The sequence below is a fragment of the Ischnura elegans genome, chromosome 11 (genome assembly GCF_921293095.1).
Source record: "Ischnura elegans chromosome 11, ioIscEleg1.1, whole genome shotgun sequence".
Classification (NCBI taxonomy): Eukaryota; Metazoa; Arthropoda; class Insecta; order Odonata; family Coenagrionidae; genus Ischnura; species Ischnura elegans.
The window spans coordinates 60,706,535-60,720,576 of record NC_060256.1 but is presented as its reverse complement, the minus strand read 5'-3'; the positions used below and the strand labels follow the sequence as shown (position 1 = coordinate 60,720,576).

General features: G+C 37.7%; 1 protein-coding gene across 1 annotated transcript; it reads left to right on the top strand.

The window, feature by feature from the left end:
• Positions 1–4,756: 4,756 nt before the first annotated feature.
• Positions 4,757–6,735, top strand: LOC124168102. The gene is made up of 2 exons (XM_046546216.1): positions 4,757–5,098; positions 6,159–6,735. Exons 1-2 carry the CDS (start codon positions 4,835–4,837, stop codon positions 6,681–6,683), a joined length of 789 nt encoding a protein of 262 aa, XP_046402172.1. The 5' UTR covers positions 4,757–4,834; the 3' UTR covers positions 6,684–6,735.
• The last annotated feature ends 7,307 nt before the right edge of the window (positions 6,736–14,042 follow it).

The window sequence follows — 14,042 nt, the reverse complement described above, 5'->3', positions numbered from 1 at the left end:
AATAAATTAAACCTCTGGGACGAAACGAAACACAGATTGTTTCGCACCGAAGGGACCACGTTCATCACCTTCGAACTGTTTAGTTTGGAGCCTTACACCGAGTACGAAGTATGGTTGAATGAAGTAGAGGTTCGGCCAACTACCATTTGATGCATGGGGCACTCATATTTTTACCACTAACAGGAGAACGGTGAACACAAACTGGCCATTCGATTTTTAAGCTCAATTTTTTAATTGAATGAAAATCAAACTGTTTTTATGCATAAAATATTTTATGTGGAAAATTGTCATTCATTATTAATAAATTCCATAAAGTAACGCCTCAACAACAACACTTACAACAAACCGGCCATTCGATTTTGAAGGTAAATATTTTAACTCCTCTATATTATGCCATGAAATGGATCTAAACTATTCCCTCTTATTCCCTTCCACTCAATTTCTGGGATCGAAACTTAACTATGAGCAGCGGAGTTTCGATTAATTTTGTTTCGTTCCTGGGAATAAAATTTCGTCCCGGGTCGAAAAATAAACTCCTTGATGATTTTAATTTCGTGCGGGAACGAAACTAAAGCTAGGCCTCTAATTTTCGTTTCCTTCCGAATTGAAACAAAATATTTTCGTTTCGATTCTCTTCTAATCCCTGATGCCAACATCTTTCAAATTCTTCAAACCACATCCAGGTTTTAGATATTGGTTAAAAAATTGGTTAGATAGAAAAAGGAAGATTAATCAGAAGAAGCAAACTTTTCATGCAGTGAAAGAATTCCGTTACCAGGAAAGTATTTTATCGGCGAATAATCTATCAGGAAGGAAATTGCCAACAGACTAGGCCCAGCCTAAGGTTATGTACAGAATAAGAACTTCATTGTATCACAGAATATAAGCCTAGAAGTTAGTAAACAATTCATCCATGCTTAGACAACATAATGCTGGTCAAAGGTAGAACAATTTGAAATTGTGTAGCTGCAGAGAAATAAACGTACTGACTGAGATGATCATAAAACGTGATGTCTCGATTTAAGTAACCGCTGAGGCATAATTTAGGGACAAGAACGTCAAAGGAGGGCATGCAATGAGATTTACGAACTGTTACTCGTGAAAAAGAGTGATAGAAATGTGCAATATCCTCGCTTAGAGCACCTTAAATAGGCTAAAATGGGCTATGAACTATGAACTGAATATCTGGAAAAGACCGCATATTTCACAAAACATTAGTAATTGGTGTAACTCGCTTTAGCAACCTATAAAACTTATTAGTATAGTAAAAACATCAAACTTTCCTTTCGAGTGTAGACAGTGATAAGGAGGAAAATGACATCTATGGGCAGTAAAACGAGCTATCGCAAATCTTCTACTACCGTCGCAATTGGTACGTGGGCAGAGAAATGACTGTTGGGATACTTCTTTTGTCTCTCTGTACCATAATAAGTCAAGCCACGCCATGCTACGTTGTTGTGAACTGGACGGAAGCGTGAAAGGACGATATCTGAAATGAGAGCTACGAAAACCAATATCAAAGATGAAAGTGATTTGAATTTTAAATCTTTGAGGGTGATTTTTCTTCGTTAGAATTATAATTTTGGGCATCTTTGCGCTTCCTGAGATCTCTGTTAAGGAACATCGCTGAGTTTTACGAGGTATCTTGCAAATTATTTCCGTAAATTTCAAGTCTCCACTTTCGCTGCACGTAAATTGATTCAATTTATTTTTCTTCCAGCTTAATACATTATCGCCAGCCTCGTAAACTTCGAGAAACAGCTATTTAAATTCAAAACCTTCCGGAATCCTCGGCTTGATTCACTTACCCGACGCGTTCTTTTTTTCCTTTGTAAATATCCTTGTTCAGTGGCCGCAGAACTTCAAAGCAAACGACAAGGCTGGAAAGAGTGACAAAGGGACATTCTGAAACAAAGATATTAAAGCAAGAGACAATCCCCTTCCTTTCAAATTCACCCTTCCACTCCAGGCAAAGACTCAGCAACCACCCAACTACTTCCCCCCATTCATTCTGTCTCCTTTCTTTATTTCTTTTTCTCGAAAGTGAATGCGCACCAAGCTTATCTTCCCCTTTGTCCGAGTGTCCAACGCCTGGCTGAGACAGATTGCGTCGGAATTTCTTTAACTTAGGACAGGGGAAAGAAGGAAGTACTTACATCCACAATTTCTATTCCAGGTTTCCTTACAACTCAGTTTAAACGATTTAGTCATGCTCAGGGCCGTTTAAAGCAGTAAGCAAAGTACGAGGCCGCGTAAGGCGCCAAGTAAAAGAGGGCGTCTAAGCGCTCAGATCAATGTTCAGCACCAATCAAACAAACATCAAGCGTTTTCATTTGTTGAGTAAATAAATGGTTGTATTTCTTGAGAGCCGAAAAGTGTTGTATTAATTGATATATTTAGATTTTTCCTCTGAATTTTTAATATGTAATCGATGTTTAATATCTAAAATTATCATATTCAATTTATAAGAGCAAGCACGTTATAGTTCTTTTTAGCTCTTTAGCTCAAAATAGCAATTTATAAGGCAAGACTAAGTTCACACTGATATTTAAGTCTCGACCCTTATTCCTAAAGTATTCGTATTTATTTCAAAGTGCCTCCAGAGAGAATAACTGCTACCTCTCCGGTTATTTTAGAGGGGGCAGGGGTGGAATATTGTTTGCTTACATACAAAAATGTCTAGAACCGGCCCTGGTTATGACCCGCATCAACTCAATGTCAAGAAAGTAGCGCTTTCCTACAGAGACTCTCACATTCGTTTCAAAATATATTGAAAATTGTAACATAATGTAATATAAAAGTGTAGCATTTTAAAACAATTAACATGAAAGTTACGGGGCAAAAAATTGGAGAACTCTGTGATATTTGTGCTTGTCTGTCCATAGATACACGTCTATAACTATATTTAAGAAGGTAACATGGAATTTTGAAGAGATAATGAATATATCAGGAAAATGCTACAAACCTGAAAATGCTGTGGTGAATTTGAATGAGTTTTTAAGCCTAATTGTTCTTTAAACATTGATATTAGATAGCCCAAAACACCCCCATTTACTTTTAAATCCGTAAAATGTCATTTAAATTAAAATATTGGCCTTTTATTAAATGGGGACCGTTTTATATAAACTATTATATAAGTTGATGAGAAGGGGTAGAAGTGATTTCTAATTTTTATAAAGTGTTAAATACAGAAACTAGCTATAGATAACATACAAGATCATTCAGATATTTAGCAGTGCATTTGATTCTCCACTTGATGCCAGCACAGAACAGAGACTCACTTGCATCCCATGGCAACCAAGTTTTTGTGTAGGTATTTCTTCTAACAATAAACTTTATCTAAGGCCCACCACACACGTTCCGGCCCGGCCTCAAGGCCCGGCCTCAAGGCCTGGCCTCGAGGCCGGCCTTGAGGCCTGGACTGCGCAGTTTTTTGCCGCCTCCCACACACGTTCAGTTTGGCCTCAAGGCCCGGACTGTACAGTCCGGGCCTTGAGGCCAAACTGAACGTGTGTGGCGATGCCTTGAGGCGGATCGTCGGCCGGACGGCCGGATGGGAATCCAATGAGGTCCGGCCTCAAGGCCAAGCGAAACGGAGTCGGAACGGAGTGTGAAGGGTGAATCCTGCAGTTCGAGACACTTGTTTTCCCCCTCCCACCACATTTTCAACCCTCTCGCATCTACTATTTGTAAAAAAAAAATGCGAGACGCCATAGTTTGAGGAGCTCTATCGTCTAGATGAGGCAATCAATTTCAATGCAACGAAAAGCTACGAAAGGGAATTTATTTCTACGTTGCATCATCTACGTAAAAAAATTTCCGCCCCATATTGTTTTCTGTAATTTTTTTTTATAAAAAAGTACCCGTTTTTTGCGCCTAAAATCAAGTTTCCCAACTTTGAGCGCTTGGTAGTCCCGTAGTTTTCGATCCAATAACTTGGGATTTTTATATAAGATAGCCAAATCTATTATTAACACGTTGCATACAGATGGCGAGAATTCTTGTCATTTTTTTCCCGAACGTTCCGGACGGATGACGAAGATTCTCGTCATTTAGGCGCGTCAACCTAAACAGTTTTAAAGCGTACAATGCGTAGTTGTTAGTACGTTTTCAATTGTTGTTTGTTATTCATAATGAATTGATGCATCATTAAGTTTGCTTGGGTAAAGTTATATTCTAAACATTAGCTTTTTAACCATGTTTAAAACAAAGGCATTACGCCCTAATAGGCACATATTTCCAATCTCAACACATCCACCCAGAATTCCTAGGAATTTAAATACCCCGGTACGCAACGTGTTAACAATTTGCAGAAATTTAATTTTTGATACCACGAAAATTGATAGATTTGTTGTAAACAACGCTAATATTTACTAACTTTGAAACCAAAGGATCAATTGAAAATTTATTGGCATTGTTTTGTGCTGTAGAATGTGAGCAATGTAATTACATAGATCATACACGTTAAATGTCAGCAGTATATTCAATAGTGTTTGATATTTATTCTTGTTTTGAGATCTGATTGTTAAAATGGAGCGTAATCAGCATCCTTGTTTATTCAAAAGCATAATAGCAACATACATAGCAACATGCATAGCAACATGGATACATATTCATAAGAAAATCTATTTGATGAACGTATCATCAAAGCTGTCTTGTTGTTGATGGTGTAGTGTGCCTGTTGGCGTTGTAGTGAATTGTGAAGGATTTTGTGAAATACTTTAGGTGAAGCATGTCTTTCTGGTCCAGGGATTGCCTACTTCAGTTCATAGAGAAATACCGGGGCCACGGAAGTATCTGGAAAATTAAAGCCAAAGAATACCGCAACAGGGACATGAGGGAGGCAGCTTATCAGGATTTATTGAATTTTATGAAAAAGATTGACCCGCAAGCAACTAAGGACAGTGTTGTTAAAAAAATAAACAACTTACGGAGTTCATACAGAAAAGAGCTGAAAAAAATTAAATGTTCACAAAAATCGGGGATGGGAACTGAGGACGCGTACGTTCCGAAACTATGGTACTTCAACGAGCTGAACTTCCTACGAGATCAAGAGGAGGCAATGGAAGGTGTATCAAACCTTGATGGAAGTGATCAGGTACGCATACAATTAAATTATAATTATTATACTATTCAATAATTACTCATAGATCAATGTTTGCAATGTCTTGACGCAGGCACAGATGGTTTCTAACATATGACTTTATTTTCGTACTTTCTAATTAGTAAATTATTACATAACCTCAGATTTAAGATATGTTATTAGTCTTAATGCACGTATCTATCCTGCCACTCCACGGCTCCTTCGTCGTTGAAGTATTTCACGAATCTTTCCCTTACATCTTTCGCTTTATCACTTTTTGACCGATTAGATCCAGGTGCCAAACTTTTGTTCGGATCCATTCGAGGTCCTGCAGTAAATGTACCTGTTTCCAAATCTTCATTGTCCAACCAGTCAGAAGGGCTGTATTCTTTAGGTATTTTGTTGCGAAGGTAATTGTGTAAATAGCAGCAAGCAACAGTAACACTCTCTACCTTGTCTAAATTTATGAAGGAAATAGGTTTTTGTAAAACTCCGAATCTTTCTGCGAGTATACCAAACACACTTTCAACCACGCGTCGTCCTCTTGACAAGCGATAGTTATAAATTTTTCGCCTTTTGTCAGTGATTTTGCTGTTAAAAGGCTTCATAAGATCTTCACGAAGCGGGAAAGCATCGTCAGCGATGAACACATATGGAAGAGTGACTCCGTCAACAACGTCTTCTTTTGGCACATTAAGGCGTCCATTATTAAGAACTCTGTAAATGTCTATCATTTCAAAAACTCCACCATCAGATACGCGGCCATTGCATCCAAAGTTAAAGTAAAGTATTTCATAGTTCGCATTAACTAATGCCAGGAGTATCTGGCTATGAAAATTTTTGTAATTGTAGAAAAAAGACCCGCATCCTGGAGGTGGTGTTATTGCAATATGTTTGCCATCAATTGCCCCCAAACAATTTGGAAAGTTCCACTTCAGTTCAAACCCTTTGGCCACTATCCTCCATTCCTCTTCTGATTTTGGACACTGAAAAAATAGTGCATGATAAAAATAGCATTAGAAGTAAGCCAATATTAAATGATTTTGTGGAACTTAACATATATGTTGGGTTTCAGGAAGAACTGAGTATTGATGTGACATCCGAGCAGAATACATGTTCTCCGCCCACCACTCAGGTGTCGTCAGCCCAACGCTTTGCCCAGCAGGCTGATAACTTGAGCTTCTCTGAGTCAACACCATCTGGGCCTTCAGGAGCTGTAACTTCCAAGCCATTTAAGCGAGCTAAACCCCTAACGCCAACTGACCAACTTTTGGTTACTGTGGGCCAAAGATTAAAGGAGGTCAAGAAAGAAGACCAGTTTGATCTGTACGGAAAGCATGTTGCCCAAAAACTTCGTCTACTTATTCCTGAACAGCGAATCTTTGCACAGAAACTGATGAATGATGCTCTGTTTGAAGCAGAATTAGGATCACTCCATAGAAATGCTTCAATAAATACCGGTTTCCCTTTGGAATATGGCCCTCCATCACATTCATCAGATCACAGTTTCCAGTCGCAAATATCCGTCCAACAACATCAAACTAATTCTAACTACCGATCAACATCTGAGGAGCAGCAATCTTTTTTTGATACATTATAGAACCAAGTTTATTACACCCATTTACAATAACTTTTTCTTATATTTTTTTATAATTTAACATATTGGCCCTAAGTACTTAACATTACCAAGGACAGTAATACGGGTCAATTTATGTTTGAAGTGTTTGTAAACAGCTCTGCATTTGTATTTCCATCGGTTGTTCAATAGAAATTGACTTCAAATTGCGTACATTGCATTAAGAGTCAAGTAAAGTGAGTACCTATACACGAGTTGAACGTATAAATAGGCTAATAATTTGAAGACAACACGGGAGATAGAAAATTTTGTTCATATAGAAGTTATACTATGTATAGCGTAATAACTCATGTAATATATATATATTACTTTAACAGGTGTGCCCACTTATTTTGCTTGACTCTCACAATCAGTTATTTTATTTATTTACCTTACAGAAGTCCTTTAGTGCTTTTGCTAATGCCAAGCAAGTCTCTGGTATAATTTGTCCCAAAGATTGAGGGGAAATTCTAGTAGTGAACTTCAAATCTTCCAGTGTCCTGCCTGTAGCCAAATATCGCAATGTTGCTGTTAACTTTTCGTGAGGCATTATAGCTTGCCTCATAACAGTGTCTTGCTTGGCAATAAAAGGTGTAACCATTCTTAATAACTCCAGGTAAGTTGGTTCGTCCATTCTTAAATAGTTCTTCCAATCTTTCGGATAACACTGAAGTTCGGTTAATAAATTAACATGAGTAAACTTTTTCCTTTCAAGCCACGACTTCGCCCACATGCTTCTCTTGCGCTTTTTCCTTTTCGCTAGAACACACACTATCACTGCAATTGCCTCAATCTCTTCAATAGTTGACATGTCGAGCACAAAAGGTACACCTTCGAACAGAGCTACCGCGCGACTGGTTTGCGTGGGGGGTGAACACGACTCCGGCCAAACAATGAGGTCCGGCCTCAAGGCCCCTTGGCCTTGAGGCCGGGCCTCATTGGATTCCCATCCGGCCGTCCGGCCGACAATCCGCCTCAAGGCATCGCCACACACGTTCAGTTTGGCCTCAAGGCCCGGACTGTACAGTCCGGGCCTTGAGGCCGGGCCGGAACGTGTGTGGTGGGCCTAACACTGTCGAGAAAAAAATCACTTGTACCCCTTGGTCTATCACCCCCTCGTATATAAGATCAAAGTAATTGTATTTTGGCACGAAAACTTATCCAAACACTCCAATTGCAGATTAATCTGGTCAAATAAATATTTTTTTTATTACAAGTTTCACGAGCTATTCAAAACTTGAAAGGAATCAGATATAAACGGGATGAGTAATGCACTGGAATCACATTGCTACTAGGTTTACACGCTGTAATCACTATCGAATTTTAATTAGGAAATCACATTGCCTTACTGATAAAGAAATTTACTTTGTTTGTACCACATTGATATGTTTATTTTGGAATAGGTAGATGGTCGGAGGTATTATAAATAAATGCTAACATGGCGGTTAAAATTTTTTAAATCACAACGTATACTTGACTGTTCTTTTTCTCTAATTTTTTAGGTATCCTTACCTTAAAAAATAATTAATTCCAACATCGCAATATCAGCAAAAGTTTTCAAACCACATTATTACCATTGACAATTCTTTCTCCCTTATGGTTATGATATCTGAACATCCAAGAAAAACGATTGGTTCACAAAGATGGAAAGCCTGATAAGAAATGGTGAAAAAACTTATTCCTTCCTAACTCGATGAAAATGTAATATTTTAACCAACTGCGGAAATCAGCTAAGAGATTTTTCCGCAACTTAAGTACTACTTACTCACCGAGGACTCATCCAGAAAATCACTCCTTCAGGTGAACTGAAAAACTTGGATCGCTCAGCTGAAAGAACGAATTCCGATCACAGCCTGCAATTTATCGCAAATAAAAAAATTAATCCTTGAAAGATTCAATTTACCAGAGGAAGAGGGTAAGTATAAACTAGCATGAAGAGCAGAGAGAGACTGTAATCATAATGTAATCACTTCTGATTACCGATGGGAAATTATTTGAAAGGTCACCTTTCGGCACCCAATTAGCGCTGGTTGAACACCCACGTTCATGCGACGGAAGACCGCAAATTATCCAACGAGACGCGAGAGTGGAAAAGAGGACGTGGTACTTCCTTCCGCTCATTTTTTTATCTCTAGTTTGGTTTCAAAGATTCAAAATCGCAGTAAAAAACACCCGCATACCATGGAAGGGTTGTAAGGTGCCATGCGTTTACCTCATGGACCGATACAAGCACCCAGTTGGGTGGGTCTAGACTGATCATCCAGTCAGTGAGAGAGAGAGAGTGACTTATCATGATTGTGTAATTGTGGAAAATTGAAACTATTTCTTTCCAAAATCAAGATATTAAATTTAATCAGCGCGTTAGCTATAAAGATCCAAACACCTCGCCCCTATGTTTTCCTGGATATCAGACAATTACTTATACCACTTATTTTTTATCAGAGCGCGACCCGGGTTTCAATGAATTATCATCATCTTCAGGCGCAATAATCAATTTTTTAATAATCTAATAATTTGCGCCTGAAGATGATGATAACTCATTGAAACCCGGGTCGCGCTCTGATGAAAAATAAGTGGAATAAGTAATTGTCTGATATCCAGGAAAACTTATAATGGAATACCACAAAGTCAATCAAGAATTAGTGAATTTTACCTCGCCCCTAATTCACTCGATGATTCCACGCAAACGTTGGCTTGGATAGATGAAGGTAGAGCTCACCCCGGACTTACACATTGGCTCATGAGTTTCTCAAATTCATTATGGGGGGTGGGGGGGGGGCTTATTTCTTTTCCTGGACAACCTAGCATTCCGAGGAATTTTTTTTTGTGTTGTTGGAGGACTTTGACCTGGATTTTAACATGGAACCAATCACCAATTATATCGCAATTATCGAAATTAATCGCATTTTAACCTTCGAAATCCTTTCTACTTTCACAACTTTTACTAATTCACACAAATTTAGAGTACAGGCTGACGAGAAATTTCCTCCACATTCTAAAGACATTTGAATGCCCAAGACTTTGAACTGCATCAACGTATTACTCTTCTGCGAGTCTTTCGTACGCCTTGACCTTCTTCTTATCACAGATTATTATTTAGCATTAATTTTGTTTTAAATTTTCAATTTTTTCAACATTCAGCAAATTTTCCATCAATTTCAAAATCAAAAGAGAGGAAAAAATGCAAAATATAAATGAATTTCATAACAGCCAATTCAATTGAAAATAATTTTTAAAAATAATCTCTAGATTAATAAAATAATAAGTATCAAATATTTGCATTTATTTATTTATTTAATGTCCTAATTTTGTAAATCTCCTCAAAATCAATACTTTTCAGTATCCTTCTTCACACAAACATAATTTTATACTGCCATAGGTTAACATGCGCCATTTTAATTTGCCTTTGTAAATTGGGTGGTTGGGATGAGTTTAAGTTAAGAATTTTTTACTCTATGGTTTTACTCACCGGTACAGCTTCAGAAAGGCGCTTTCGACGCGGCCATAGTCGTGATTTACGCACCACTTTTGGACCCTTACGTAGTTACCTACTTTTACGCACCTAAGATAATTTAAATCCGCAGTTTGAAGTTCGGTAACTCGAATGTCTCTCACTTTTCCTTCAGTAATCTCATTCTCAAAGGAATTTTCACAACACCTGTCGACAAATAAACAACTCACATGAATTCAAAATTTAAAACACCTATTTTTCGACAAATATTCCAAAACTCGTCTGACCAGGAGGCTTCGGACACCAAATGGAAGTGATAATTAGGGGAGAACCTCAGAAATTTTGGCGGAATAAATGCCCATGCATTAAAAATGAAGCGATTGGAAACAGAGGAGTCATTAAAAGTGGTCTTGTGAGTAATATAAGACCGGAGTATCTTCCTGAATTATTCATAACTGGGAATTAAAAGTTATTCTGACTTTCCCACGCCTGCAGGAAAAATGGAGCAATAAAGCAATGTGATCGAATCTTCTCTCTAGGAATTTGCAGCAGTCGCAATGACGATAAAAACTATCATAGCCACCAATGATTCAGGGAAATATAGCTATTGAAAGAAAGAGATAATGTAGAGAGGGAAAATAGCAGTACTACTGTGTAGCGTTTTTTTCTCGCATTCCTGGTGATTAGTCTTAGGAAAATAATTGGGTGTTCCCAGGAAAAGTTTTATAGCCAATATTTAAAAAAAAAGTTCAGATAATTCTGCTAACTAGATGATGTAACAAATAATGATCCCAATTACACGTTAATTCTCCCGTTCGTCCATCGTTATTTTTGGAGATTAACGACACGCAAGGTCATAAAAGGTCTCAGTTGTCCCATCAATTACATTTAATGAATCGGTCACTAATGACATCAAATAACAAAACATAAACGGCCGCTACAGGTTTTTTTGCTTTTTATACAAAAGTACGTTTACACATCAATGAAATTATGTTTTTATAAAACCCCGGCGAAGGATAACCACAAAATTCTACCCTCATACTCGGCGCGTGATAGATATGAATAAACAGGACTTTATTATGACCTCAATTAACCGAATGGATTAGTGGTTAGATAGTCTTCTCAGAATTTCACGAATTTTTGCGACCAAATAAATGGTATCCCATTCAAAATTCATCTGAAAAGGAATAATTGAGATCTTAATTATGACATTTTAATGTGCTTTCGACTATTTGATTGTTCTTTTTTCCAGCGCCCATTTTCTTACAGAAATTCATTTGGTGTGTTTGAATTGATACGATAAACATTTATCTGGCTTCTAACTGGGAGATGGTCTTCATTTGTGCCAACCTGGAATTGGGAAAGTACTCCGTTGAAAATTCGGAGAAATAGAGAAGTAATTAGCAAACTCATCCTTCCATTAATTAACAGGCTCTTCTCGAGCACTTAAATATTAGAAGCGCGGTGAAAACAACCGTTTTTAATTTTTTCCTGTATTTTTCACGTATTTTTGTAAAATCTACGCGTTGGCAATCTGTTTATTGACATTACGTGCGTGTCTTAGTCTGCCCATACGAAGTTTCATCCTTGTTTGGCTACTGAATATTTTTCAGTGTGATGCGGTATCGTTAGCGGCAGACAGGGGTCATTTTGACCCCTCAAAGAATTCCACAATTTCACGATAGTTACATGCTTACTTCCAACTCAAATTAGCGATCAAAAATCCAAAAGCGTTACTCGCATAGAGACGCAGCGGCAAAGCTCATAAGTAAGGGAAGAGGTGCCAACCGGAACGGAAAAATGTTAGGTAAACATGCCAGACGATTATTCTATTCCCTACATGCAGTAACGGTAAATGATTTGTGATAAATAACAGTTAGGTGATGAGGTATAACAAGATTGATTCCCTCGTGTACTTGTCATGTGGACAGTTTCAAGACCCCTAAACTCGCATGATAAGTAAGGATGTGCTTTTGTGTTTAAATTTACAGGAGTGAAAGAGTATGCAGCCGGCGTCGAGAGCCGAGCTTCAGCCATGGCAGATTATTAATGTCATCAGTTATATGGTCCGATGATTGTAAGTTAAATATGACGCTAATGCAACTATTCAAACGTCGGAACGTTGAAGCTTAAGTCTAAGTTCTTGAGAGAGGTCCTGGGAGGCAATGTCAGAATAGTCAAATACAGGTAATGTTAAAGTAGACACTAATTGCAATTTAAGAGGTGTAGGGATGACATATTTGAATTTTAATCCAGGATAAAATAATTGATTAACGGATTTAAATGACTTTATTTACATGTGATTCCCAAGAGAGATTTTGATCAATTATTAATCCTAATTTTCTGACTTCATTGCAAAAAGGAAACGGGAAATCGGATAATAATCGGTTATATGTTCCGATAATTATAAGTTTAGTATGAATCTAATGCATTTTTTCATGGAATGTTGAAGATTAAGACTAAGTTCTTGAGAAAGGCCCTGGTAGGCTATGTCAGAATAGTCAAATACGTCAATAGGATGTCACCGACGATGAGAAGAAACACACCAGCTAAAATGGCAACGCTTATTATTCATGTCAACCCATTCCTTGACTTAAAAATGATACTGGTAATCTAAAGCCCAAAAAAGTGACCTAAAGAAATGACTTAGGATCTCCAGAATCACACGATAATTGAAATCCTTTAGGGTCCCACAATCATATCTACTATTGCACTCGGATTTTTCGCACGTCAACATGTATTATGAAAATGGAAGGAAATTTTGGGATGCGCTTGCAACATTCCGGAAGAAATAATCACGCATAAAATCATTGGGAATCATGTTGCACCAGTAATTTTTGCCAACTGTCTTTAACGCAATTGTTTTTCTCTTTATCTTGAGTACCTCTCTAAAATACATCAAACAATACTCATTCCTAGTGGAAAAAAATCCCTAGTCAAGTTAGCTAAGCAAGACGTTTCATTTTTTAGAGAGAAAATATTAAGAGCTTCGCTAAGGATAAAAATAGTTCTCGCGTGAGCGTTACGATGCGATACAGTAAATTTGGGAATTTTTAAAAATGGATATCATCGAGAAGCAGGAGGAGAAAAAATAATCGGGCCAACTAACGCCCATTTAAAGCTTCGCTTAATTACTTCGCCCAAAGCATTCCTTTAATGAGAGAGCAAGAGGCCAGGCATTGACCACTATGACTACACCCATAATGGACCACCCGGATGAGAATGAGGAAATCTGGGAGTTCCATATTGCCCTAAGCATTTAAATTAATGCACCAGCACATCATTGGAAGAAATGCTCAGTAGTTAATTCATTCGGCCTAGAATGTATATTTTATATCTGTAAGGTAACGTTCAACGAAAGTCATTGTATCCCATGCATATCTTAAAACTATTGCTGACGATTTAGGCAAGCGATTTTTTTTATTTACTCATCTTCACTACTACGAAAACAGCATATTGAGGGCTATTACACCAAATATTACGAAAAACAATATCGTAGGATCACTTACACCCATGGCCTGGATAGGGGCCACCTACCCAGACAGGACTTGAACCCTCGACCTTCGGATTGGTAGGTAAAAAACTTTACCTTACCACTCAACCCAACCTACGCCTTCACCTATTAAACTACTCAACTAAATGGATATTTCTGGCAAGCAAAATTGCAAGAAGTCAACTATAGTGATGATCATAACAAGAATTCAATCACACCGGTGTTCCTTGCAAGAAAACGTCTTTAATCTAACATTAATTACGACCAAAAGCTATCAAGCAAATCTCATACTTTCAATTTTCTCACGTAGCCACGAATACACCAGGCACAAGGCCAAAATTGTACTGTAGCTTGAATCTACCGAAGGTTATAGATAGCAAAAAAATAATCTCAAGAGGTA